The 27,634-nt window shown below is 39.0% G+C and overlaps 1 protein-coding gene across 1 annotated transcript; it reads left to right on the top strand.

Annotated features, from left to right (window-relative positions):
• Positions 1–7,642: 7,642 nt before the first annotated feature.
• On the top strand, positions 7,643–26,220 carry LOC124172758. The gene is made up of 4 exons (XM_046552246.1): positions 7,643–7,844; positions 16,185–16,262; positions 25,654–25,893; positions 26,216–26,220. The coding sequence occupies exons 1-4, from the start codon at positions 7,733–7,735 to the stop codon at positions 26,218–26,220; spliced, it is 435 nt and encodes a 144-aa protein (XP_046408202.1). The 5' UTR covers positions 7,643–7,732.
• The last annotated feature ends 1,414 nt before the right edge of the window (positions 26,221–27,634 follow it).

Raw genomic sequence — 27,634 nt, 5'->3', positions numbered from 1 at the left:
ATATACCTTTGTCTTCCATGAAATAAAAGACGTTTCTTCCTTGTTAGAAGTGTATAAAAATTTGTATTATGTCCAACTGTCCCCATCCTCATAACCGTGAAAGCAACCACACAAAATTTCAATCAAACTCAAATTTGAAGACACTAAAATGCTAATTGATGTTAATTTGCCTGGGTTTCACTTTCTAATTTTTCTAGGAAAACCACCATTGATTTTATGGCCTATATGACCTCATTATAAGTGTTAATTTATTCATTTTATTCACTGTGAACAGGCCTAAATATCTCGCGAAGGTTACGTCATTCGCAAGAAAAATTGGAATGTTTGGAATAATTTGATATTGTGCATTTTTGGGGTTGTACAAATCATTGGATTTTTTTCCAGAAAACCATGGAAATTGCTCTTTTCTGAGCTCAATCCTTACCGGCCCAATTTTTTTATTATAGAATTTTTTTTCAAAATAATTAATTGGAAAAAATTGACATGACTGATTGTTGCCATTTAAATGTTCTTATTTTGTTGTTTGAAGTAAACTTCCACTGCTTTTAATATTACCATATTTATTCGTGTAAGCCGTGATCCCTCATTATTTCGGCTGGATCGTGAGGAAAAGACTTCTTCCCAAGCACAAACGGTCACAAACCAGCATATAGGTCGTGTATCACACGTGTTTTATCTCGTGTAAAAACCATTAAAACCATTACCCAGTAAATACGGTATAAACCTGGTGTATAAATGGTCTTATGTCCGCTAAAAAAACGGATAATACACGTGCAAGGATGAGAAACATAATTATGAGACCGCTGTAGTTATTCATGACTCCGAATTTTAAATTGATAGACAGCGTCATTCTAGTTGCCATTGGCGATTAATTCGTTCATACCTCGATAGGAATATCCATTAAGTCCTAAGAAAATACACTCCTGTATAATATGTCGCATGATGATTCGTGAAATGATTATAACCAGATTTCGTTGTGAAAATTTTGCTGGCATTAAGGCAGACGACTCAATTGAATCAGCTATCTTGAAACTTTCACCATGTTCAGATTACTGCTGACCACAGCATATGCAGTACTAAATTTTGCTTCATATTTTTGTGTATAATTGGTCAAAAGGGTGTTGGCCCAAATTTACGCAGCAAAAGTACGTGTAAAAATAGGCGAATTCTCGACTCATTCCTCACTACAAATTTCGACTTGGTATACACGAGTACAGTTGTCCCTGTGCTATGTGGGTTAGCGCTTTTTGGGTGCGACCTGATGGAGGAACTTGTGAAGAGAGGCAGCTTTTGGATGAGATACGGAGGAGACAGAAGGTATGGATGGAGGGAGTGCTTAGCGGGGAGGGGATGTTGAAAATAGTGTAATAGATGGTAGAATGCAAGGGGGAACGACGAAGTGCTGGATATGGTTGGCGAGGATTGACAGCTTTTAGATGAGATACGGAGGAGACAGAATGTATGGATGGAGCGAGTACTTAGCGGGGAAGGGATGTTGAAAACAATGTTATAGAGAATAGAATGTTAGGGGAACGACGAAGTGCTGGACATGGTTGGCGAGGAGAGGCAGCTTTTAGATGAGATACGGAGGAGACAGAAGGTATGGATGGAGGGAGTGCTTAGCGGGGAGGGGATGTTGAAAATGGTGTTAGAGGGTAGAATGTTAGGGAAACGAGTGAGGGGAAGGAAAAGGATTTTTAGATAGATTGAAAGAGAGTAGGCCTTACAGTGAATTAAAGAAGGCAGTGCTGGAAGGAAAGGGAGGCTCCCAGATCACCTCTTTAGTACTCCATGGAAACCTACATTAATCGGTGGAATACTATAATAAATAAAATGTTTCTTGAAATAATGTGTAATCCCTTGAGCCCTTGTATGTCTTGTTGAAATAATGTGTATCCCTTGAGCATTGCCATGTGATGCCGAGCTAAACTTGTCGGTGGATCTGATGCTAGCACTAGACATGTCCAGTCATCCTTTTGCTTGACCGCAAAGGGGATTAAAATACAGGTATGGACGGATCCGGGATTTTTTTCGGATCCGGATTCGGAGCGGATCCTTGATTTTTGGAGCCGGATCTTTCGGATCGGATATTTTCGGATCCGAATGCATTTTCCTGCAATTCTTGCTATTAAACGAAGTAATTACTCAAGTCTATTCTGGGTACGTACAATCAAAGGAATGCTTTTTAGATTTTCATACACATTTTATTATTTTTATAAATTAAAAATCATTTTTATAGGCTTTCAAGTTGTTTTTTTTTAACATCTTTACATGCTCAGAACCTAAACTGTTACGCTTGGGTTTGGAAATGAAAATAGGAAAAATCTTCGGATAAACCACTGACGAGTGGTGTAGGACAAGAATCGCATGCGACGGCACATTCGAAGAGAGAATCGGAACTCTTTCCACCGTTATTGCATTCACTGAAGCTTTCACTTAAAATTTCGGATCCAGATCCGATGTCTTCCGCGACTTTGGATCCGATGTATCCGATGAAGGGCAATATCCGCGGATATTTGGATCCGAGGTATCCGATCCGACCAACCCTAGTAAAATATATTGGTAATTCGCAACTATCTCGCTCATTGACTGTTGTGTCTGATAAAAGCGGTCTTAGAAATATATCTTAGGAAAGGCCTTGTGTTTTCATGATGTTCAAATTAGTATTTTTATTCATTATTGTACATAAAAAAATGTGTCTATATCTGTACTCATGTGAGGTTCATGGATTGTATGGCCTTGACAGTATAGTGATATCAATAGAGACTTTTCTTTAGAATGTTGTGGTGAATTATATTGTCTGTCTGTTTTATTTGTACACCCTAAAAATATAAGTAAAAAACAAGCTGCATCAAAAGTATACATAGATATATATATGTGTGTATGTGTGTGAATAAAGGATATTTATTGATAAAAATTCAGAGCACATTTTTGTTAAATTTGTCTCCGCATGCTGGCTAATATCTCGGCCATTCAGAATAACATTAATTTTTAAAAAATTTTCTGGAATATTATGTAAAATTTAGTGTGTGAAAATGTTTAGATACCTATATTATTATTATATCATTTAAAAGTTTTGAAAGTATGAAGTATAATCAAAGATCAAAATGAATTGAACAATAATGCAAAGTACGTATCTCATATTGTCGCGTACCGAAAAGACGGTCGCTGAGGTTAGGGACGTAATTCCTCAGATTCAGGATCGCATGTCAGCAGAGGTAGTCTTTGGAAAGAATTACACACAATATCTTAGATAGTTCCATTTAATGCTCAGTTACAAATAATACATTTACTCACAAATTATGAGACATGGCGTCGAGGTTAAGGGGACGAAGGTCGCAGGCCGGGAAGACAAGTGGCGAAGTGGCGACTGGCAGCGGGTCCTCGGAGCGGGGGTCAGGCAGCGTACTCGGCGTAGGGCGTGGCGTCGAAGTGGCGGTCGGCAGAGGGTGTCTCGGAGCAGAGCTTCGCCGTCAGAGATTTACCAGAGAGAGAGCGTCTTCATCAGAAGACGGGATATTTATACCCTCGCGGTAGAAGCTTCTAGAAGCACTCTATGCCACGCCCTGGAAGTTACACGTGGGATGGGAGGTGGCGTCAGAGACGCATTCCTCTGACCTCTATACACTGTCCTTTTGGGGGCATGGAAAAATACCAAGCTTGGGAGAGGAGTCACGTAAGCACATAACTAATGATGCATCGCCATAACGAACGGAAGAATGCGGTTGTGAGTGCAACACTAAGGGGAACCCCCAGACCACAGTCCAAGAGATAATAGCCTAGCGCTATGCAGGTGGCTTTCGACATCATGGGAACGGCCTGCATCGTCAGAAAGGAATTTATTCTTAAGAAATAGCTATAGAAAGTTTGGGAAAGCGGTCCTGAGCCGATCCACCTGGCGATGGCCCTCGCTTAGTCGAATAAAAGAGTATTCAACTTGGAGTCACACCTCAGGAGTCTCGCCTCCAGAGAATGGAATGCGGGGGAGACTGCGAAGGGGAATAGAGTTCGGGGGTGGCCGGGATGGGGTGACCGGCAGGGACACAGCAATATTTTCAAAATTTTAATTAGCCCTGATTTTTTTTAGGAAGGGTTAATTATAGTCACTCAGCATTTTAATTCTAAATAAACATACAGTAAAACCTCTATGTAGTGAACCTTTTTACATCATAAACCTCCATACTTCATACCACCCCTACGTTCCCGTTAACTTTACATGTAAATTTATAGGCAAACCTCTTTGTAGTGAACCTCTTTATATCGTAAAACCTCCACTTATCATACCAAGGACACACCCCCGAGACGGCCTAACTAGCTCCACAAATCATACCGAAACAACTAGAGACCATTAATGCATCCACGATTACGTACAGTCAGATTCAAAAGTATTGCAACAAATTTGCAACCTCTTTGTAGTGAACCTCTTTATATCGTAAAACCTCCACTTATCATACCAAGGAGACCAAACTACCTCCGCACTTCGTACCAAGACAACTAGAGACAATTAATGCAGCCGCAATTACTGTTTAATATGGTATGACATTTTCAGCATTAAATGTTTCATGCTTATTTTTTTCTTCAACACCTTTAATATAATGTCATTTTTACGTTAATCATTAGTTGTGGCCATTTTGTTCCATATGAGAGCATACCTAACAGTAAATAAGAAATAGGGTATCCAACTATCCTAATCATTTTAAGTGACTGTTGAATTAAGAGATATCACATCGTTTCATCTCGAATCATGGTAAAAATCATTTGCGATAGCACTCTCTCTCTCTCTCCCTGTAATTATTAAAAAAATATCTTCACTAATGCATGCATGTGTGTTTTAACACACAAATAAAATGGTTTAAAAGACAGTAGTGCCTTTCATTTCCAAAAGATATGAAAAATGGAGCCTATCACTGAAACCTCTCTATAGTGAACCTCCATACATCAAATTGCCCAAATTTTGGTACCCTCCATTACGATGTAAAGAGGTTTTACTGTATAATCACCATCAGTAAAAATGGTTAATTTGTCCATAGTATATGCCGTATTTGAAGCATGATATAGGACACAGAAAGGTAAAGTTATATATTCACTTAAAATAATATGACAGAGAACATCACAATACATGTAAATTAAAGTACGTTACTCAACATATCCTAGACATCTAGTAGATCTTTAAAAAGCAAGCTTTCGTAACTTTAAATCGCTTTAATAAAAATTTGCCGGAAGATCTGCCTTTGTTTATTTAGTGTACGTGCGTACAATGACTTTATCTATCCTTTCACCGAAAAGCATAGCAGTTACACTTTTTTCTGTGTTCGGGTGTTTTTTTGGCTAATTTCAGTGGAGATACGCAATTATAGTCTCCGCTCAAAAAAGACAAAGTTCGATATCTAGTAGATATTTAAAATATCCAAGACATTGAAGACATTTTCTAGACATGTAGTAGGTATTTAAGATATCCAAGACATTCTAGACATGCTCTAGATATCTAGAAGATATGTCGTGCTATATGTGATGAGTGAATATCCAACTTAAAGCATATCTATTTTGCTTCAGCTGTGATTAGTGGCGTAGCCAGGGGGAGAGTCCTGGGGGTCCAGATTTCCCCCCTCCAAAAAATATAAAAGCACACTTACTTTGCTTCATAAACGAAAACAAAACATTAGAAAAATCATGAATATACAAAAGATTTCTCTGAAAAATGAAGCTTTTTCGATTTTAAAAAGTGTTGACATTAGTGTAAAACCCTCTACTTAATAGTACGCTGTTTAAAAAAAAATTTCCCCTGGTTTTGGATCCCCCGAACGAAATTCCTGGCTACGACGCTGACTGTGACACAGTCATTTGTTATGTATACCTGTTTATATTACCCTGGAAATTACGTTTTGGATAATTTTGTTTGTTATAATGAGGTGCTATGAAGAGGATTAGTAAACTTTTTCAGAGGGATGATATTTATATACAATAAATGATTAAATTACCCTGGAAATTACGTTTTGGATACTTTTTTGTTATAATGACGTGCGATGAAGAGTATTTTTCAGAGGATGATATTGTTTATATGCAATACATGATTAAAAAACATAAAAGGAAGATGATAAACGTGGTATTTGGAGAATGTCAACAGCTATGAGGAGACAAAGAAGAAAGCTTGATCTTTGTCCAGTGACCGGGCAGTTTTTTTTTAACATAGCTATCTAGCTAGCTAGCATTTACTATATATATATATAATTATAATGACCACCGAAGTGGAATTCTGTAAAGGATTTTTTTTTTCGTATAGTAATTTGACAATGGGATTATGGGATGGATCCTAGAGGAAACTTTTATGTTGCATAGGAAACTATTATTTTTCTGTAGGAATGTACATAATTCCTATAGTACCTATTTTCCAAAATACTATAATAAACCAATGGGCCTTTTTTTCTATAGTCTTTAGGAAAATACTGTAGGAATTATGTACATTCCTACAGAAAAATAATAGTTTCCTATGCAACATAAAATTTTCCTATAGGATCATCCCATAATCCCGTTGTCAAATTACTATACGAAAAAAAATCCTATAGATGTTTTCACAAGGCAGAAAGGAGAACAATTTCCAATGCATAACCTTTTTCCTACTTAAGACGGAAATGAAAGTGTCTGGACATTTCTTGACCTGGTATACGAAAGCCGTATATTTCCGTCTGAGATTTTCCTGATCAAGAGATGGAAAGCCGTAAATATACGTTTCCTACCTCTCCCCCTTTTATGACGGTCGCAGGTGTACGACGTCTATGTTTTGTGACCCTACACGGCAGGGTTTAGGATTTACCCTTGGAATCCGGGAGCAGGTACCCTGACCCCTCGTCTTTTATCACCCCTCTTAGCGGTAAGGGACCGTGGTCATGTAATTGTTTATCCAGTCAGTTTTCGAAATATATATGTTGCTATCCATTAGACACTGTATTATATAATGTCATGTACGCACATTGCTTTATTCAGTTTTTTGTCTGGGTAACAGATGTTTTTGTTTTTGAAGGTAGTCTTACCTCAGGAATAACCTTGAAGACAACCTAAATCTTTCATACTCGATGTTAATATAGTTGTGTAAAATATTTGATGGAAGAATAAACAATGTTATTGTTAAATGCAAAAAGGGTACTTTATCATACTTCATCTCAGTGGGCTCATGAGAATAAAAATTAAACATAGCCTCATTAAAGGGACTCATAAAGGTCAGTTACAATTTCAGATATATTCTTGTATGAAATTTTATAGTTTTCAGTAAAAAAATACAATATTGCTTCGGTTGCCATCACGGTGCTGGTGATAGTGACGACATTGTGAAGCCGAAATATTGATGTTAGTTAATAATTGCGACATTCTAATGGAAATTTCAGCACTTCAACCGAAAACAGCAATACAAATAATAAAAAAGTAAATATTCAGCCATGAAAAATATCCTCAACTAATACGCGGTTAGGACCAAATGATGATGAAATCGATCAACAAGGCGATTTGATTCAAAATACTGCCCTTCGCGCTTAACAAGAAGACGAATGCTCTATAGTGTCGCCATCTATGAAGTTAAAAATGGAACTATTTAGTTTGGCTTTCTCCCTGGGAGGGTGCGCGTCGTTTTGTGTCTCGTACGAGGGAAAGTGATATGGCAGTGGGGAAGGTCATTCACTTGTTGACTATCGGGGAGATTATGGATTAGCCTTGACCCGTTGAAGATAACCTGTGATCCAGTATGGGAGGAACGTGTTTTCGGCCGTCGTCAAGTTTCGGGACGCCATTGTTGTTGTTGTTTATCTTCCTGCTTCACTTGTCGGAGTATTGCTATGGGTCGACGTACAATTCTTGTGAGTCTCAAAATATGCTATCACGTTATCACTGCACATTGTCCGCTCTTAACTCCATATGCGTTCAACGTCTCAATCGTAGAAGTTTTTCATTACCCTTCAGTGTCATAATTGCCGTTCGTGAAGGTGAATGCACTCTGTTGTTAAGACATATTATGGCCCTTTACGCACTCACCGATTTTGGACGGCCGGTAAAATATTTACCGTGAACAATGGGTGCTTGCACACTGAACGACCCCGAACCGGCACCAGTAAAACGCCGGTCGGCAGCCGGCCATTTCCGCTGTGGATCACCGGCGCGATTACAACAACTAAGCTAGCGATAGTGTAACCGGTTAAAATCCGGTGTGTGAGCAAGCATAGCTCCACCGGAAAAATACCCTAGTAACACCAAAATGATTATATCTGTATATTTTTAAGATTTCGATGTACATCGGTATACAGATTTGCAAATCTGTGTGTTACACATACTTTATACATGTCTGATGATCCATGGTCCTTGATGTATACCAGAATCTTTAAAATAAACAGATAATATCCTTACGGCGTAACCAGGTATGGTGAGGCATGTATAAGATATGTATAATAAAAAATTTACGACGAGTTATATTTTTATACGCATAACTATATAAAATCGTATATAGCCTATATGAAAGCCGATATAAAATCCATATTATGACAGCAGATATAATACGTATAATATCTAGATATTATCTGCGTTGTAGAGGAAATTTTCATGTATTTTATACAGATATAATATGTATACAGTGTACACTAAGATAAATGTAACGATCTGATTGTTGGATTATTCTTCCTCTTAGAATAATCCTCCAAGGTCGTTAGAATATTAATGGCTTTGCCTGGTTTCGCTAGGATGGTAGGACCCACCCGCCTTTGTGACGGTGCGGGATTCCTCGTCCCTTCCCTTCCTTCCCTATCCCCTCCCAGGAGGCGTCGTCGGGCTCTCATCGCGGCGGCGCCTCCTTCCTTGTTCCTTCCCGTCCTCCCCCTTCTGGGTGAAGGGGTGAAAAGCTCGCGCTAACAGGCCCTGCCCCAGGAGTGTAACCTTACGAGCCCGCCCTGGAGTCTCGTTTCCACTGTATACTATTATACGTATTAAATATAGATATAATCCTTCTGGTGCTACTATGGTATCGCTCGATATTCCGTCCAAAATCGGTGCGGGTTAGAGGTACCATAAAAGCCGATACACATTAGTTAAAGACTTGCTTGCATATTAAGGGTTGCGGTCCCAAGAACGCTACATTCCCTGCAAGAAGCTCCCGACGGAATTGCTCCGGAGCAGTGGTCCACAGGTGCTGCGTTCGCCGCGAGAATTTCCATTCGGACCGGTCGATAGCGTAGTCAAAATGGTGGAGTGAACGAGGGCGGGCTATACGAACTATGAGATCGAGGAAGCGGTTATCCCTTTCGAGACGGCGGAGTTTTCGTCTTAGCATGACTGCTGTACTGAGCCCCAAGAGACTCTTCTTTCTCGTGGTACGGAGCATTTTTGGAGGGCATTCGTTAAGAAGGGTCTCGCTGAACCTTCTTCGACCCTTCCACGCAGGGACTTTGCATTACCTCGGACTCCGAGAGTAGTTGTGCTCCCTCCTTTCCGGGTGTACGACCATACCTGCGACATTGGTTCGCGGTCAGCTTATGTATTGCTTATATGTATTTAGCAAATGGATAATTGTTGCTTGTACGTAAATCACAGACTTTGAATCGAATTCCTCATTTTTATCTGAGCATTATAAAATTTTGAACGAAGTTCTAAAGCCTTTATTAACGCATTTAATGCAGCAACAATTTCCATGTTGATGTTTATACATAACTCGAGATATAAGTTAATATTTGTCGTAGAATTTCGTTGTAAACGCTGCTCAAAAGACAAATAATTCAATTCTAAGTGTATATATCTTGAGAAATGAACAAATATTTATTTCGAAAATTGACTGTATAAACAATTGTCCCATACCGCTGAGAGGGGTTCTAAAAGACGAAGGGTCCGGGTACCTGCTCCCGGATTCCGAGGGTTAATCCTAAACCCCGAAGCGTTGGGTCCCGAGACAAAGACGTCGTAAACCCTCGACCGTCCTAAAAGGGGGGCTTGAAAACGTATATATACGGCTTTCGATACCCTGGCCGGGAATATCTCACACGTATATATACGCCCGTCGTCTCCCGGGTCAGGAAACGTCCACACGTATATATACGTGTACAGTACTGTAAAGTTTATAATTGCGAATTTAGGCCATTGTGGTAATTGAACAACAATTAATGATATTATGGTCGAATATCATTAAAATGAATTTTATTTTCCAGTATCGTGGTTCCACAAAGGAAGAAACTTTGGATTCCCACAATAGCCCCCGAATACCCCTTCCAGAGTAAAGTGTTCCCGAATATGATTGATCACCACATAAATCACAAATGGTTCATTGAGCTACAAATTTTGACAAATTAGAACGAAGGTGTGGATGACTCAAACTAGGTAAATCAGGATAAAATAGTCGGTACTCCTCATTAATTCAAATCTTATCAATGTGTAACAAACGAATACGAAGTCACGAAATATCTATCTGAACATTTAAAGTCCTTGGACGCAGGGGCACAGCTAGGAATGGGGAACATGCACAATTTTTTTTAAAGTACTATAATATGAAGGTCCCTACCTTAAATGTACTCACCGAAAATCAGGCGGGCGAGTTATCTTTATTAGCTGAGTTATGCGTCTTTGAAAATTAATCTTCATCGGCTGCTTGAAAACACGACGTCATCGGAGCGTGACGTCATGGCACGGTATCCACTGTTGACAGACTGAGGAAGTGGATAGAAAATCGATCTATGTAGGGGCTCAAACGCAAATTTGGCGAAAATAATTGATGTTTTTATTTCAATATCTTACATTCAAAGCTCTACCGCTCTACTCTCTTAGCGAATTGAATGGTGTACCGTCCGATGACGTCAGGAGGCGTTTTAGGTCACGTGACTTCAAGCGATATTCGAGCACTTTTAACCAGCATTTAATGACGTTTATGGAATACTAGGAGAGTTTTGGCTTATATATTTGGACTCGTGAGAAAATTGTCTATTCGATGAGACTTACTAGTGTGATGAACAAAGTTCCCCACGTTCCCCATTAAGGCTGGGAGGGGTTTAGGTGCAACTAATACGGGGGAGTGTGGGGGTATGGAATACCCATCAGGATAAGCGGTATGTGCGAGATTAATAAATTGCGGAATTTTAAGATGAATGGCTCAAAATGGTGAGTTTTACGAGTTTTTAATTCTTACACTATTCTATTAGTAATACTAATCCAATTAATTAAAATGGATTAAACTTTAAAGTTTCTCTGAGCTCTGAGTTTACGTTTTAACCCCCAAAAACCCCCCCTCGCTGCGTCACTGCATGTCATAGTAACAGTCCAAAAAACCGCATCTCGGCCAAAAATTCAATTTCTTTCGCAAAAGAAAACTTTGTAACGCGTACATTCTTTTTCAATGTTGTACAATTTTGAAAAGGAAATCGAATTATACCCTGATATGAATTGAGACCTACCCGCACGGAGAGAAAACGGAAGAATTAAGAGTATCTTTATTATTTAGACTGTGTGGTATTATGCCGTATGTAATGAATCGTCACTGAATATCGACCTCTCCCAGCCAATTAGTATATAAGGGTATACCCAGGATTAAAACTGGGGGTGGAGGGGAAAGCCATGGTTTTTATAGTTATAGGTAAGTTTTAAGCATGGAAAAGGTGAATGTAACCAACATTTTAATGAAACTGTAAAAGCCATTTATTAATTTTTAAAATTATATGCTTGAAAAAATATTATTTCTCTGAAAGACATTTCATGCGATTTTCGCCGCGTCACTGCTTGGACGTACCTGGCTTACCACGATTTACAGCATGAAAATAGGGTCTGTGTTCATGACCTTTCGAATCCCAAACCAGGCAGGCAGTCGAGGGTCGTCCGATGACAGTTAGAAGGGGTGGGGGTAATGTTGTGACGTCAGAGAGGGAAACGCCCTCTTCTCACGTAAACAAAAGGCTTCCTTGAATAAAGGAGTCGGAATGGACGACGAGCGCGAAGGGCCAACGGAAGAATCGCAGTCAGCATTACCCTTTTATCCTTTTCTCTCTTAACACCCAGACGGCACAGAATCCTCCGTATCTAATTCGCATGCAGATAGTATCCATTGACTACCGCTCCGTCGCTTTTCGTCAATGGGTACTATCTGCATACGAATTAGATACGGACGATTCTGTGCCGTCTGGGTACTCTGTCCTCACCGAGAAAAATTACGAACGGTCGCGAAAATATCGTGAATTGCCGTCCAACGACCGGATAATTGCAGGAATAGCGTTCCTATTATTTTAAATTGACCAAATCGAAAGATTATTACTCCTTAAGTACGTACTTAAATAAATAAAAGATATTTATTTCACTGCCCCAAAATATTACAACATATGCATACTCCAACCTTAAAATTCTTGAACGCCCAGTTAATTTCTTTATTTCAGTAGTCCGACACCGTGTACCTCACCTCCGTAATTCTTCTCGCTCTGAAGTAATGTCTGCCCTATCATTGGTCCCACTATCCTCCCGAAGGAATTTCCACAATATTTCCTTAATTTACAATGCCTTAAATGGCAAGTTCCGATCCTCAGATATGCTGCCTTTCTTTTCACTCCACATTCCCACCCGCGCCGTCCGTAATAACCACCTACTACACCAACCTAAATTCCGTCTTTCTCTCTCTCAGAGATCACTTTTTTACAGACTCCCTACCTCCTTCAATTCCATTTCGAGTACTCACCCTTCCCTGGATCTTTCAATGCCCATAAGATTATTCAAGAGGCAACTTCGAAAAGCCATCTACTGAATCCCTTTTTTTCTTTTTTATATCCTTTTTATAGTTTTTTTAATAGTTTATATTTGTTAAAGCTGCAGATTCTATGTTTTGTATTCAATGTAAAGGCCATTATGGCTGTGTTTGAATAATTTAATAAATAAAATGCATTAACAGTGAAATTAGACACACCTTAAGATAAGTCTTGATTAGGGGTTGCCTTTACATACAAATAAAGGCAATGCTCGGCAGTACATTTTATAATAACCTTTAAACAAAAGTGGCTCTTCTATGATTCCTTCATAGAAACAATTGTCCATGTGCATGTATACAATCTTGAAAACATACAAAATACGATTAGAATACAGTATGTAATAGGAAAATTAACATGAAATGAAATTATAATGAATTTTGTAACAAAATAAGTTTAAGCAATTAAACGAACAGATTATTTAAATGTCTCATATAAAAATTCAATATTTTTATGACTAAACAACCAGTCTCTCAGTTTTTTTACAAATTCAGATTCGCTATTACAACCTTGTAATTTTTGCCAATGATTTACATACAATTTTGGTGCTAACTAATTAAAGAAATTTTTATAAGCTTCAATTTTTGGTTTAGGAATACAAGTAATTTCGTTAAGATCGTAGCATTTTTTCACAAGAACTTTTAATGCGTACAACGGGTTTCGGCTCACTGAGCCATAATCTGATGCAACACACTTCCAAACATTTCAAAAATCCCTTTCATACCCTTAATCCCAGTTTAGACGAATGGCAACGGTCAAATTTAGCCGCATTTGAAAAATGCCAGATTGGCGCCCTTGCGATTCCACTCGACTTGACGTGACAGGGACCTAGTTTCTATACGAGTAGATAGGAGTTTTACATCGTCTGAGATTACCAATGCATGCACGAGGCACAGAGCTCAGGGAAACATATCTTAATAATCAGCTATTAAAACTGGCTAAGGTCGGAAAGTTTTCCTCGTTTGATAGGGGACTAATAATCCTTATTTAAGCCAAGCGCTACCAGCTAGCATGGTGCTCTGCTACCTGCTAGCATCCTGCGTCGAATCAGCGCTCAGAGCCTCGCCCCAAAGTCACCTCACTTGCGGCAGCGGGAAGCAGAACGACGTCACACGGAGATTTCCCGGCATTCATACTTAGCCTTCGAGTTTTCGCGTGCTTGAAAATGTTCACTTTTCATTCAATCGCGAAAAATAGATGTCGTCATATAAAAATCTAAAAGCGTGAAATACGTACTCCAGGAGTTATAATCTTTCGATTTAGGCAATAAAAAATAATAGGAAACCACCCTATTGGAATTTATTTTTTCCTTACAACTCTGACATGCCTAATGCTGTGAAAACAAATAGATCACTGATGAAACATGTTAAAACACGCAGTGAAAAAATGAAAAACACTCATATAATGACTTTTCCTCTTCAAATACTCAAGTTGGATTGGCCCAAAAACCCAGAGTCCCCGCAACCAACTCAAATCCAGGGAAAGTAAAAATTTTAAAACTTCGTCATTTTCCGACAAAATCGATGGAAATTTTCCTCACACCGAAACGAAATGAGGACACAACGGTACCAGTGCTTGTACTTGGATTTAAGTTGTGTACGACACTATAGAAAAATCATTTACCGACAAAAAAATCGAAGTAAAGTTTTCAATGCGTCATTTAAAAAAAATAAATTGAATCGAAGGGGTTTTAAAATCTGAAAGCAATTTATTAGAGATGCCTTTAAAATGAAAAATAATCATCACTGCGAATCGCTATCCGTCATAATATTGTTTGAAATGCAGTCGGTTGACAGATTCTAATGTATTCACCCTTAGCGAAAAAACTTGGATTTTAACTGTCACTGTTGGATTTTAACATTTACTGTTGGGTTTTCTACAGTAACTGTTGGATTCAACAGTTAGGGCCGGTTTTATAATGTCTGGTTAAACCTCACGTTAACTAACGTGGAGATTACGGTAACGTGGAGTTTAAGAGAGGTTGTGTTTTATAAAGCAAATCCTACCGCCGGTTGGCTGATGTGAACTTTAACGAGAGGAAAGCGCAGCTACTGTAATTCTCATACCAACAATTGATCGCGAAAAGTGAAACAGACGAAAGTCAAAATTGAAAAAATCGAGTTGAAGTATGGTAAAAGGTTTGTTTACGTTTGTTTTGAAGTGATGGTTACCTTTGAAAACACAAAAAAATATCTAAATAGCGAAATTCAACAGTGGTCGCAAGTGTGTTGAAATTTTTAAGTTTTTTTTAAAGTTTTTTAACAGTTTTTTCGCTAAGGGTGAAAGGGGCCTTAGCGACAAAACTGTTAAATCCAACAGTACGTTCTGAATTCATCAATTGCTATTGGATTTATTAGTTACTGTTAGAGTTCAAAGTTATAGTTAGTTTCAACAGTTACTGTTAGTTTTAACAGTTACTTTTAGTTTTAACAGATACTTTTAGTTTTTACAGTTACTGTTAGTATTAACAGTCACTTTTAGTTTTAAGAGTTACTTTTAGCTTTAACAGTTACTTTTAGTTTTAACAGTCACTTTTAGTTTTAACAGTCACTTTTAGTTTGAACAGTCACTTTTAGTTTTAACAGTTACTGTTAGTTTTAAAAGTCACTTTTAGTTTTAACAGCCACTTTTAGTTTTAAAAGTCACTTTTAGTTTTAACCGTCACTTATAGTTTTAAAAGTCACGGTTTAACAATTACTGTTAGTTTTAACTGTTACTTTTAGTTCTAACAGATACCGTTAGTTTTAACAGTGGTTCCAATTAACTGCTGAAATTTCAACAGATTTTTTCACAAATGGTTTGATCGCATGAAAATTTTTTGAAACTCACATGAAAAACTCACATGAAACCCATTTTATAAGCACTTTTAGTTAGTTACAAACCTATTTAACTTCTCTACATAATCACCCTTTACATTAAAGCTTTTTTTTGTTTTGAAGAATTGAAAAGGAATGGTTCTTTTTTACAATACATATTAGAGGTTAACGACTTAAAAGTAAACGGCGAGAATATGTTGTGAAGTCTATGTATAAAAAAGGATTTTCCTGAGTCCGTCTTAGGACAGCTATTTTTATTTTTTTTTTTACTCCACAAGGAAGTTTTCTTAAATGTTGGATTACATAAATGTGAATTGGTACAATTAATAAAGTCTGCCGTTTTCAGCTACATCTACATTACATGTCTACATAATTTTTAAAAGTGTTGGCATCATCTTCTTCAGGAATCCGAAGAGAACCTGTAAGATTCTTATCCTTTGTGGTGAGTCAAAAGATGTTTCTTTTCATTATCTGGATTTTCCAACGTAATTGTTAGGTTTGTAGCGAACTAAAAGTGCCCATAAAATGTGTTTAATTTGAATATATATTTTTTTTCCTGTGACCCCCTTTTCCCCTTACTTTATGAAAGCGCCTCCAAGATTGTTTTCTCTTACTTCTCTTGAATCTATAGCCTGGCAGAGCAGCCATCCACCCCCCGATCGCCCGCAAGTTGCTGCCCGCAGGTCGTCCTCGTCCAAAGGGTCATCGTGTAAGTATAAGATCTTTCATAATTTTAAAGAACCAAAAATAGAACTTATAAATCTCACGAGCGTGCTGCGCCCGCTCCCAGCGTGGGCTTCCCCCGCTCTTTTCAATGCAGGTCCACAGAGGGATAGGCGCGTTTCTAATTTTAAAATGTAGAAAAAAAGGCAGGGTCTTATGTACAAATTTAATTGGGATGTTCATGTACAAATTGAGGTCAGAGGACCTCTTTAAACACAACATTGGAAGTAATTACACTATCCTCTGTTAATACTTGTTTAGCGTTTACCTTAATATTTACAAAAGAATATTTACCCTAGAGAATGCTACCTAAAGTTAGCCATGAAAGAATACAGGGTCAGACAGGAATAAGTCAGCTCTTTGCAAAGTCTGACCCTGAGCCTTGTTAATGGTCATCGCATAGGAAACCTTAATGGGAAATTGGCTGCGAGTCAAATTAAAAGGCATGGTCTGATCCGACGGCGTTAACTGTATTCTTGGAATGAGGATAATCTTGCCGGAATCGATTTTTTTTAATCGATTATTTTTTTAAACCAATTTCAGGAAACAATAGCAATATTTAGGAAGTAAGATATGCTGTCGCATGTTCTCTGATAAATTCTGTGCATTTTGGTACCTTATTTTGTAGAGTTTGGTTGCGTATAAGTTGAGAAAAAGGTATCTATACCGTAGAAATAATATAGAGGATAGCTCTCCTGATACCACGCCAGAATCGATTCTTAACATTCCCCCAAGGAACAGAAGAAAAGTCCCACTTCACCAAGTCAAGAAGAGAATTCATTAAAAACGTTTATAAAGTTCCCCCCCGCACAAGTAGAGAAGATGACAGTATATTCCCCCTATTACAGTGTGAACTTCAGTGCAATATCTATTTCGTTATTTCATATTTCCATTCCCCCTGTTTCTTTTTTTTATTTGTCCCCTTTTCTTGTGGTTTTCGTATGGGTTATGAATGTGAAAACGTGTAGCGTGATTCTTTTTTTTTGGGTTTAGGTTTAGGACTGAAATCTTTCTGTTGTGCAGCGTAGTGAATTATGCGTTGTATTTTATTGAATCCAAGGAGAAGAAGTTAATTGGTCCTTTTGTTATTGATTTGCTTGTATTTGTAAATGATCATATTTAAAACTTATGATTGTGTTGAAAAATTTATGTTGAGCGAACTTCGCAGTCGAACGGCTTTCTTTATCCGAACGCTACTGTCTCAGGTCTCTATCCTATATATTATTTCTACGGTATAGATACCTTTTTCTCAACTTATACGCAACCAAACTCTACAAAATAAGGAACCAAAATGCACAGAATTTATCAGAGAACATGCGACGGCATATCTTACTTCCTAAATATTGCTATTGTTTCCTAAAATTGGTTTAAAAAAATAATCGATTAAAAAAATCGATTCCGGCAAGATTATCCTCATTCCAAGAATACTGTTAACGCCGTCGGATCAGACCATGCCTTTTAATTTGACTCGCAGACAATTTCTCACTAAGGTTTCCTATGCGATGACTATTAACAAGGCTCAGGGTCAGACTTTGCAAAGAGCTGGCTTATTCCTGTCTGACCCTGTATTCTTTCATGGCCAAATTTAGGTAGCATTCTATAGGGTAAGATCTTTTCAGGGATATGGGATTTCGTGGCTTTTTCTCTTACAGTTTGTTGAATTTTCGGGGCTCTCGGGTATTCGATCTGTATGATCGTGGCGATTCCGTTCCGCGGCGTAGGCTGCTCTGCGTCATCTCTGGCAGGTTTACGGGTGGGAGATGGCCTCTTTGCGATAGTTGGGAGATCCTTTCCTCGGCACCACGAGTCTACCGTACAACTCCTATTCGCATCACGCACCCTCTCTCTGTCTCTCTCTCGGATTCTCTCCACCAACTTCGTCTTTTATGCCTTCCCACACTCCGCCTACTCTTAGGAGCGTTTTTTATACTATGCCCTTATTAGACGAGGTAGCCAGGCGACGTCGCCAGCGACGAACCTGGCTACCCGGCTTGTCGTGGGTCATTGATTCTTATGGGCCTTATTACACGAGGGTAGCCAGCGACGTAGCCACACTTTGGCGACTGACTGGCTACCGAGCCCCGTCGCCACTCCGGTCGCCACTGGCTACCCGTACTGGCGACGCTGCGTTGTAGCATACGGAGCTTATTACCCGAGGTCGCCAGGCCACTCGGTCAGTACACCTCGCTTGGTACTGCTCACTGTTGTGTTGTGTTCTGTTGTGAGTGGGTGAGTTGTTCAGTATGTCCACGCCAGTTGAGAAAATGCCTACATCTTCTGATTCAGTGGAAGGGAAACGCGGAGAGAAGAAGAAAAAAGAAGAGCCGCAGAAAGACGACCAAAAGAAAAAGCATGAAGAGCTCGTGAAAAAGTGCCAGAAGTTGGCCGACACAAAATTAAGATAACGTTACCACTCACACAACGCACTCCACTATAGTTCACAGCAAAATGAGAGAAAACGGAAATATTCTGGCTACTGAACTGGCTACACAACTGGCTACTAGGTTTGGTAGCCAGTGCGTCGCCAGCTACCATCGCTGGCGACGTCGCCTGGCTACCTCGTCTAATAAGGGCCTTACGTGGAACCGCCAAAAAAATAGAAGCCCTTTTCCTTCGGTGCACCACGTTATATAGCCATTGAGGGGAGGGAATACTAGGGAGGGGGGTCAGGGGAGAAAGAAAAAAAAAGGGATGATGCGCTTTGGGCTGGACGGTCACTTCACCAAGGACACGGGGTGGGGGGGGGAGGAAACCACGTTCTTCTTCTTCTTGATCGTACGATGTGCACACTTTAGGAGGGGAAGGGGAGAGCATTACACATCTTTGTGGGGAGGAAAATAGGGAAACATCAAATGGGGACTCAATGATTCAAAACACACACTCAAAAACCCTCTTGCACTCACTCACACATTCATACAAACACATATCTAAAAAAAAAACGGCCTTCCTTTACCTCGCACTCCCGTCTCACGCGTCACAACGTAAGCGGGCAGAAGGCACCGGTTACAGTATATATAATTATCAGCAAGACAAACGTATGAACTCATAAATACATCTGATTTTATTGACTGTAGCATCAGCACAATCATCAGTTAAGTTACAATATTCAATTTACATGTAGCAATATTTCATAACATTCCTTTTTGAATTGACTCACGTTTTTTTCGCGAAAATGTGAATGATGTTGATAGTCCAACATCATTCAAGCGATTTATTAGAATTTCGTGATTCACCGAATCGAAAGCTTTAGTAAAGTCTAGTAGAACCAGCAAGGTTATCTTTTTATTCTCAATCGAGAGTCTAATATCGTCCGTTACTTTTAATGACGATATCTATTTTTCGCGATTAAATGAAAAGTGAAAATTTTCAAGTGCGCGAAAACGCGACGGCTAAGTATGAATGCCGGGAAAACTCCCGTGTGAAGTCGATCTGGCTCACGCTGCCGCAAGTGAGGTGACCTTGGGGCGAGGCTCTGAGCGTTGATACCACGCAGGATGCTAGCAGGTAGCGATTGGCTTAAATAAGGATTATAAATGCCCTATAAAACGAAGGAAACTTTCCGAACTAAGGTAATTTTAATAGGTGATTATTAAGAGATGTTTACCTGAGCTCTGTGCCTCATGCATGCATTGGTAATCTCAGACGATGTAAAACTCCTATATCTACTCGTATAGAAACTAGGTCCCTTTTACGTCATGTGGAGTGGCATCGCATGGGCGCCAATCTGGCCTTTTTCAAATGAGGTTAAATTTTGACCATTTCACATTCGTCGAAACTGGCATTTCGAAAGCCAAATCATTTGCTTATTATGGCCGCTATCCACGTATGAGTCACACCTTTGCAGTGACAAAGTCACTATGTCAATTTGGCAACGTTGAGTTCTCTCCTCCTCTCTCTCTATTTCTCAGTACTACCCCTCCCACTTCAGCGAGGCGTTCCGAGTGTGTCCGGAAACTCACGAAAGCTCACCCGCAGAGATAAAGTGAACTAAGTATAGTAGACTGTGTTCCCCTCATCCTGAATGGTATGCAACCAACGCCATATCTATGTGTATTTCAGTGCATAATGCTGTAGGATAAACTTCGAAGGAAAATCGATTCATATCTGTGTAATAATAATATTGTCTTTATTCGGGCGAGCAGCGTATTTAGAGAGTTTTTTTGTCACTCCACGTCTTCTCCAATTCTATAGCAGACATCCAAGTAAACTAGACTCATTCTTTGTCAGCATCCAAAAGAAATAATTACATTTTACGAATGGCATTCTATTAGAAATAATAAATCTAGTATATCCTTGCACAAAAATGTGGCAATCCTGGTGTTTTTGCCTCTGGTTATATTTTTTTATAATGATAAGAGAGAGGGAACATGAAAGAGGGTGAAATTCATGCACCAATCACCAACTACACGGATAATTCATATAATCCATGTACGGATAATCCAGTCACGGATAAACGGGAGTTTACTGTATGGGCGAAGGCGTGGGCGAAGCAAGCTTCGGAAAATATGTGGAAGAATGCGTAGCTGTATTTTTTTCGCGTTCTCATAATGCGACGGGCTTGATTATTTTCCCAGTACAGGGGGCTTTAAAATTCCCGGTAGTACGAGATGATAGCGAGGGCAACATTTTGGAAGATGAGTAGTTCCTGAACTGGCCGCTTTCAGATGCTAATGATCTTTGAGTTAATTTTTTCCACCACCGTACATACCCTTACTACCTAGGCAGGGACACTTAGGGTTCTCAATATATAGCACAAGAGCGTGAATGCATTTATAATAGGGATTGTCGTATCGGATACCTCGGATCCAAATATTCGCGGATATCGCCCTTCGTTGGATACTTCGGATCCAAATTCGCAAAAGATATCGGATCCGGATCCGAAATTTTAAATTTATGCTTCGGTGAATGCAGCGTCCCATTCGAGGGAGTGGAAAGAGTTCCGATTCGACCTTCGCATGCGCCAATCACCAACTACACGGATAATGCACATAATCCATGTACGGATAATCCAGTCACAGATAAACGGGAGTTTACTGTATGGGCGAAGGCGTGGGCGAAGCAAGCTTCGGAAAATATGTGGAAGAATGCGTAGCTGTATTTTTTCGCGTTCTCATAATGCGACGGGCTTGATTATTTTCACTGTGATGCTTGGCCTACTCATTGTTTTTTTTAAGTAAGGTATACATTTTTATCGACAGAAAGGGACATTGAAATCATGTGTGTGGACTGTAAGGTGAAACTATTGCGAGGAAGTGGAAAATCCACCTCACCCCAAATGAAGCATTTGCGGGGGAAACGCAAGTCAGTATGCGATGAGGAAGTAATAAAATTCTGGGGAAACTTATGTGAGGAATATCAAAAAATCAGTCAATGGTATATCCGAAGATTGAAAACCTATTTTCATTCCCAAACACAAGCGCAACAGTTTTACATCCTGAGTGTGTAAAGATTAGCAACGATTTTTAATCAGTAAACATTTTTAGGCGTGTATTTAAATCTAAATAGCATTCCTTTGATTGTATTCACCCGGAAGAAACTTGAATAATTACTTCGTTTTATAGCAGACAATTGAAAATGCATTTGGATCCGAAAATATCCGATCCGAAAGACCCGGCTCCGAAAATCAAGGATCCGATCCGGATCCGAAAAACAATCCCGGATCCGTCCATCTCTAATTTATAAATTAATTAATAGGACAAAATATAGAAGCATTTGCACAGAATTACTGAGTCTGACTAATGAAGGGGCGTCTGCTAGTGAATGAAATCAATGAAAGCTGTTGAGCATGAAGAGAAGGATGTATTTTTCGCTCATATCCTTCTTCTCCAATGTGATCCAGACAGTTTATGCCTCGGAAGCTACGGTCGTGAATTGAAATACATTGCATTAAAATTCTCAAAATTAGGTAAGTGATAGGTGCGCACCAGGTTAACCAACAACAACAAAAATGGTTTAGTGGAACTCTATATTGTTTATAATAATTTCTTAAGTTTAAAAATAATTAGCAACAATTTTAACTCCGTTTTAAAAAGTAACAATGTGTTACGGTGTAAAAAATAGAAACTGAGCATAGTTGTGGCGCTTTAAAGCACCCACTACTTAACTCCCAAACCCTGATATATACACATTGATGTACACATACCTTTACATTGTATAAAAATGTATAAAATGTACAAATTTTATACAGCCTACACAACTATGTATAAATTTTCATAAAATGTATGAAATTTATACAATGTACACATTTTATACAGCTTTAAACAAATTCATACAAAATGTGCACATTGTACACATTCTGTATAAAATCGTATACCTTGTATACAATTTAAACATTTTATACATTCTATACAACTGTATACAATTGTATACAAAATGTGTACATTGTATACATCCTGTATAGAAATTGTATACAAAATTAGCCTTTGGTCCCAAGCTTTACGGATTTGAGGCCCTCAACTGCACATGTTAGTGAGTCATTTGCGTTCTCATCTGGAAATGGCTTCTGTCGGTGTTTATATTTGAGAGTATTGCGGCTACTTTAATATACTAATATGTACAGTGGCGCCGACTCACAGGGGCCTGAGGGGGCCCGAGCCCCCTATAAAAATTCGTAATGGGTGCGAGGAAAAAATGTGTCAGGCTTGTCGATTTTCCCCGGAGTGTCCAGATATCGATATTCGAGTTATCAGGGTTCTAATGTTGATCATATGACTCTTCTAAAATGATCAAAAAACTTATAATTCACTACTTATAAAATTTCCCATGGCAAGATCCCTGGTTTCCCACCCCCCCCCCCCCCCCAACCAATATATTTTGTAAGTCGGCATCCCTTAATATGTATCGTATATATATTGTTAATCTATTTAGTGTTTACGATGTGTTTATAGTTTAAATAGAGATCTAGTTTTGTGCATTGGTGAGTGAAAACTTTTAACCAGAAGCATATTAACCCTCTCCTTCCTAAACCGCCCGAAACCGGTCGTAAACATTTCCCCGTCATGCACGAAGTTTAAATACCCATTTGCCCCACTGGTAGACCTATTTTTCTCCGCGATGAGGAACTGACGCAGGTTACTTTAATTAACTTACAATAACTTGAAAGATATTTAAGTGTTTTATTTTAAAATTTGTATACGTTTTAAGAATATATTGACTTATTGAAAGAAGTTTGCCTTACCTTATATTGAATTTAATTCCCTCCTTCAACTCCATATCCTTGGTGATATTGATGATAACATCCTAATTTGCAAAGAGGTAAATCGCATCCTATGCATTTCCATGACTTTCTATGCTCCGACCAGTAGGAGTTATTCTTTTCTTGGAGCTGCAATAAGCACACACTTTTTTTCTCCCCACGAACTTTACAAGAGAGTGTTGCTGTCTCTGTGAAAATGTGCCCATCGGAAGGATTCTTTTACGTCCTACTACTTTACGGGAGGAGAATTTCCCTATCATCTGCCTGTGAAGTGCTAAGTGGAAATTTCTACTCGCTCCTCTTTGAAGGCTAAGTTTTTTTTTGATATTTTAATTCCTCAGGCCATTCTTTACAAGATGATCTTTTAGTAGCACATGCGTGTGTGTTAATCGTAAGTAGTAATGTCATGAGCGTCACACTTGAAAAAAAGCTATCGAAGTAAACGTGATGATTTTTCCCTAAATAGTTTTTCATTAAATTCATTACAACTTGCGTCCTAAGATACATTTCAAGATTTCTTATATCTTTTTCCCTAGGTACACATTTTCCTGCAGAACGTAGCCATGGGAGCTTGCTAAAACCCAAACTTTAAATCCCCAATTCGTTGGCTTTCCTTGGATGTATTGTTTTATGTAATGGCGTCCTTTAAAAGCAACCATCGCTGCGTCAACACTTAATTCCCTACCTGGTTTATACTTTTGATGAAAAGTTTCCATTACATCAAGAACCGGCCTAATTTTATGCAATACATCAAAACCCTCCTCTCCCTGTTTTTTCCTGAGTTATATCACTAATATGGAAATATTTTGAAATTTTTTAGTATCTTCCAAAGGTCATACAGCCACGAACAATTGAGATGTCAATATCTTGGCTATGCCAGTAATCCCTGCTTTCAGGCAAATCGAATATTCCCATGTATACGAGCACTCCAATGTATGCCACCATTTCATCGTACGTAACATCTACCCAGTGTTTGTCAGCGTTTCCTGAGGAATGTTGAAGATGTTCTGCATATTTGTTTGTGTTATTGACAATGTTGTAAAAAAAATCTTGGCCCCCTAGCATATATTTCAGGAAGGAAAATTCATTATCACCTATCGCCAAATTATGAATAGGCCCTCTCTCTCTTCTTTGAACTCCGACGGTTCTTCAAAAATCAGGTTGTCCCTCCAAGAGTTATGCTCCTGAATATCACCTTTTAAATCACTCGTACTTGGGGTAACGTCATCCTCCAGCTCTACTTCACTTGATCTGCCACTATCACTGTATCCTTCTTCTCCATTCAAACAACTAGAACTATCTGAATCACTCGAAAATTCGCTTCTGTTCACTTCTTCTGCGATAGCATCCTCACTTAACGAAGCCATGGTCAGAACTGAGGGGCATTAGGTTTCTTTTCATTTGAGCTGAGCTTCGCCTCCTCGCCATATGAGATAGGAAAAGTGTGAGAGTGCCTGTGACCACCCACAAACAGAACTGAGGGGGATTAATTTTCTTTTCATTTGAGCTGAGCTTCGCCTCCTTGCCATGTGAGATAGGAAAAGCGTGAGCTTGTGTGTGACCACACAGAAAGAAATATCGCCATTAGATGTGACAGTCACTCTAAATAACACAGGGCTGGCCTAGGGTTTTCGTCTCACATCATTTTAAAACTGGCCCTCGTAAAAATCCCATCATAATAGCTTAAAAATCTTCTCTCACTACTTCTCAGTTAATGTGCCACGCTGGAACAAAGCACCTTATTGTCTCGGGATTTTAGCTCATGGAGGCGACGTTCTGCTTCTTCTTAATGAAACGAGAGATAGGAAGGGTGCTTGTGCTAGCAAAGATAAACACTCTCAAGATAAAACAGATGCCTATGAAGCTCAAAAGGCCGCCCCAAACAGAGGAGGGCAGGCCGGGCGGATTCGGCCGGTTTATGAAGGAGCGACTTAAATGACGGCGGCCGGTTTCGGCCGGGTTAGGACGGAGCGGAGAATGAGGCATTTAAACTTCAATAGGGAGAGGGTTAACAAAGTAATTGCTTCTGAAAAACATATTTTTCAATTGGATTATCAGTCATCCTTACCATGAATTGGCATCAGCTGCAACTTTGTGTAATCGCATGGGAATGCGATAATTTGGAGTTTGCTGTGTTCAATTTTTTTGGTCTTAACTCCAGTGACCCTTTTTTCGATTTCAGCTGGTCTCGGTTACTCTGGATTCCGTCACTCGGGATCCTCGGGATATTTGGGTGGGCGTGGTGTATTTCTGGGAGGAGGTGCAGGTGTCATAGCTGTAGTCGGGGTGCTGCTGTTCCTCATCGTCTTGGGTATCATTGCCTGCTACTGCTTAATGCGGAGGCGACAACAGAAGAGCGCCACGCCCCCTACAGCGGGCGAAGATGGCGGAGGTAATCCATTTCCCAGGGTGTTCAAACAAGGTGGTTTCCTACTATTTTTCCATTGCCTAAATCGAAAGATTATTACTCCTGAAGTGCGCAAAAACTTGTTCATTACAAAACAAAAAACAGCAATTTTAAATGCAAGTCGGATTGTGATGCATGTGTCTTTTTGTTCATTTGTGAGCATGTTTGTTTTTATTCTGATTTCTTTTATTTCTTTGTTTGAGACGATGCTATGGTGATGAAAGATAAATAATGAATTGTTAAGGAGAGAGCCATGTTGAAGTGGATGTAAAATAGGATTGAGAATAATACAGAGTGTGTCAAGTGACATTTACATTGAATTTAATCGCTGTGATAGGTTAAGGTGATCCATTTCCCAGGGTATTCAAAGAGAGTGGTTTCCTACTATTTTTCCATTGCCTAAATCGAAAGATTATTACTCCTGGAGTGCACAAAAACTTGTTCATTACAAAACAAAATGCAGCAATTTTAAATAAATGTCGGATGGTTGGAAAATTAGTGTATTCATAATACACAAATTATTTTGTTTTTGAAATACCGGTTTAGACGAATGGCAAGGGTCAAATTTTATCCTCATTTGAATAAGGCCAGATTGGCGCCCATGCGATGCCACTCCACGTGACGTCACAGGGACCTAGTTTCTACACGAGAGGATAGGAGTTATACATCGCCTGAGAAATTTAAAATGAAATGCATGCGATGCATGCATGAGGCACAGAGCTCAGGGAAACATGTCTTAATAATCACTTATTAAAACTATCCAAGGTCGGAAAGTTTTCTTCGTTAGATAAGGTATTAATAAACCTTTTTTAAGCCAAGCGCTACCAGCCAGCAAGGTACTCAGCTACCCGCTAGCATCCTGCGTCCTATCAGCGCTCAGAGCCTTGCCTCAAGGTCACCTCACAAGGCGGGAGGGGGAACCAGAAATGCGTCGCACGGACTTTTTCCCATCATTCCTACTTACGCGTCGCGTTTTCGCGCGCTTGAAATTTTTCACTTTTCATTTAATCGCGAAAAATATATATCGTCATTTAAAAATCTAAAAGCGTGAAATACGTACCCCAGAGATAATAATCTATCGACTTAGGCAATAAAAAAATAATAGTAAACCACCCTATTTTATGGTACGCGGAGTCATTTATTGCGCTACCGTGTCTTGAGTTTTTTAATTTTTCACAAACTAAAAGTAAATAAGAATTGAGAATAAAATTTCCTTTAAAATTACATGTAGGTAATACATTGTTATGGCATGCACTGTAGTCCAGATGTAGATAAGCAACCCTAGTAGCACAAAAAGGATCACTTCTGTATATATTTAAGATTTCGAAATACATCGGTATACAGATTTGCAAATCTGTGTGTTGCACTTTATACATGTCTGATGATCCATGGTCCTTGATGTATACCAGAATCTTTAAAATATACAAATGATATCCTTACGGCGTAACCAGGTATCATCAGACATGTATAAAATATGTATAATATACAGATTTACGACGAGTACGTAGAGAGAGTAATTTATGTATAATATTTAATCTATATAAAATCCATATTGAACGTTGGCACGTAATTAAGTAAATTATTTAGTTTCCATTTGAGAAAATTGCAGCCAAAATGGCGTCCAAAAATTGATTTTTCGAAAAAAATTTCATACCTTCCCCTCCCCTCGACTTAATTTAAGGTGTTGGATAACGAAAATGATTATTATATATGCTCATAATATCGCCTACGAAACGTAGGTAACAATATTCTTTCA

Source organism: Ischnura elegans (assembly GCF_921293095.1).
Source record: "Ischnura elegans chromosome 13 unlocalized genomic scaffold, ioIscEleg1.1 SUPER_13_unloc_2, whole genome shotgun sequence".
Taxonomy (NCBI): domain Eukaryota; kingdom Metazoa; phylum Arthropoda; class Insecta; order Odonata; family Coenagrionidae; genus Ischnura; species Ischnura elegans.
This window is presented reverse-complemented; position numbering and strand designations above follow the sequence as displayed.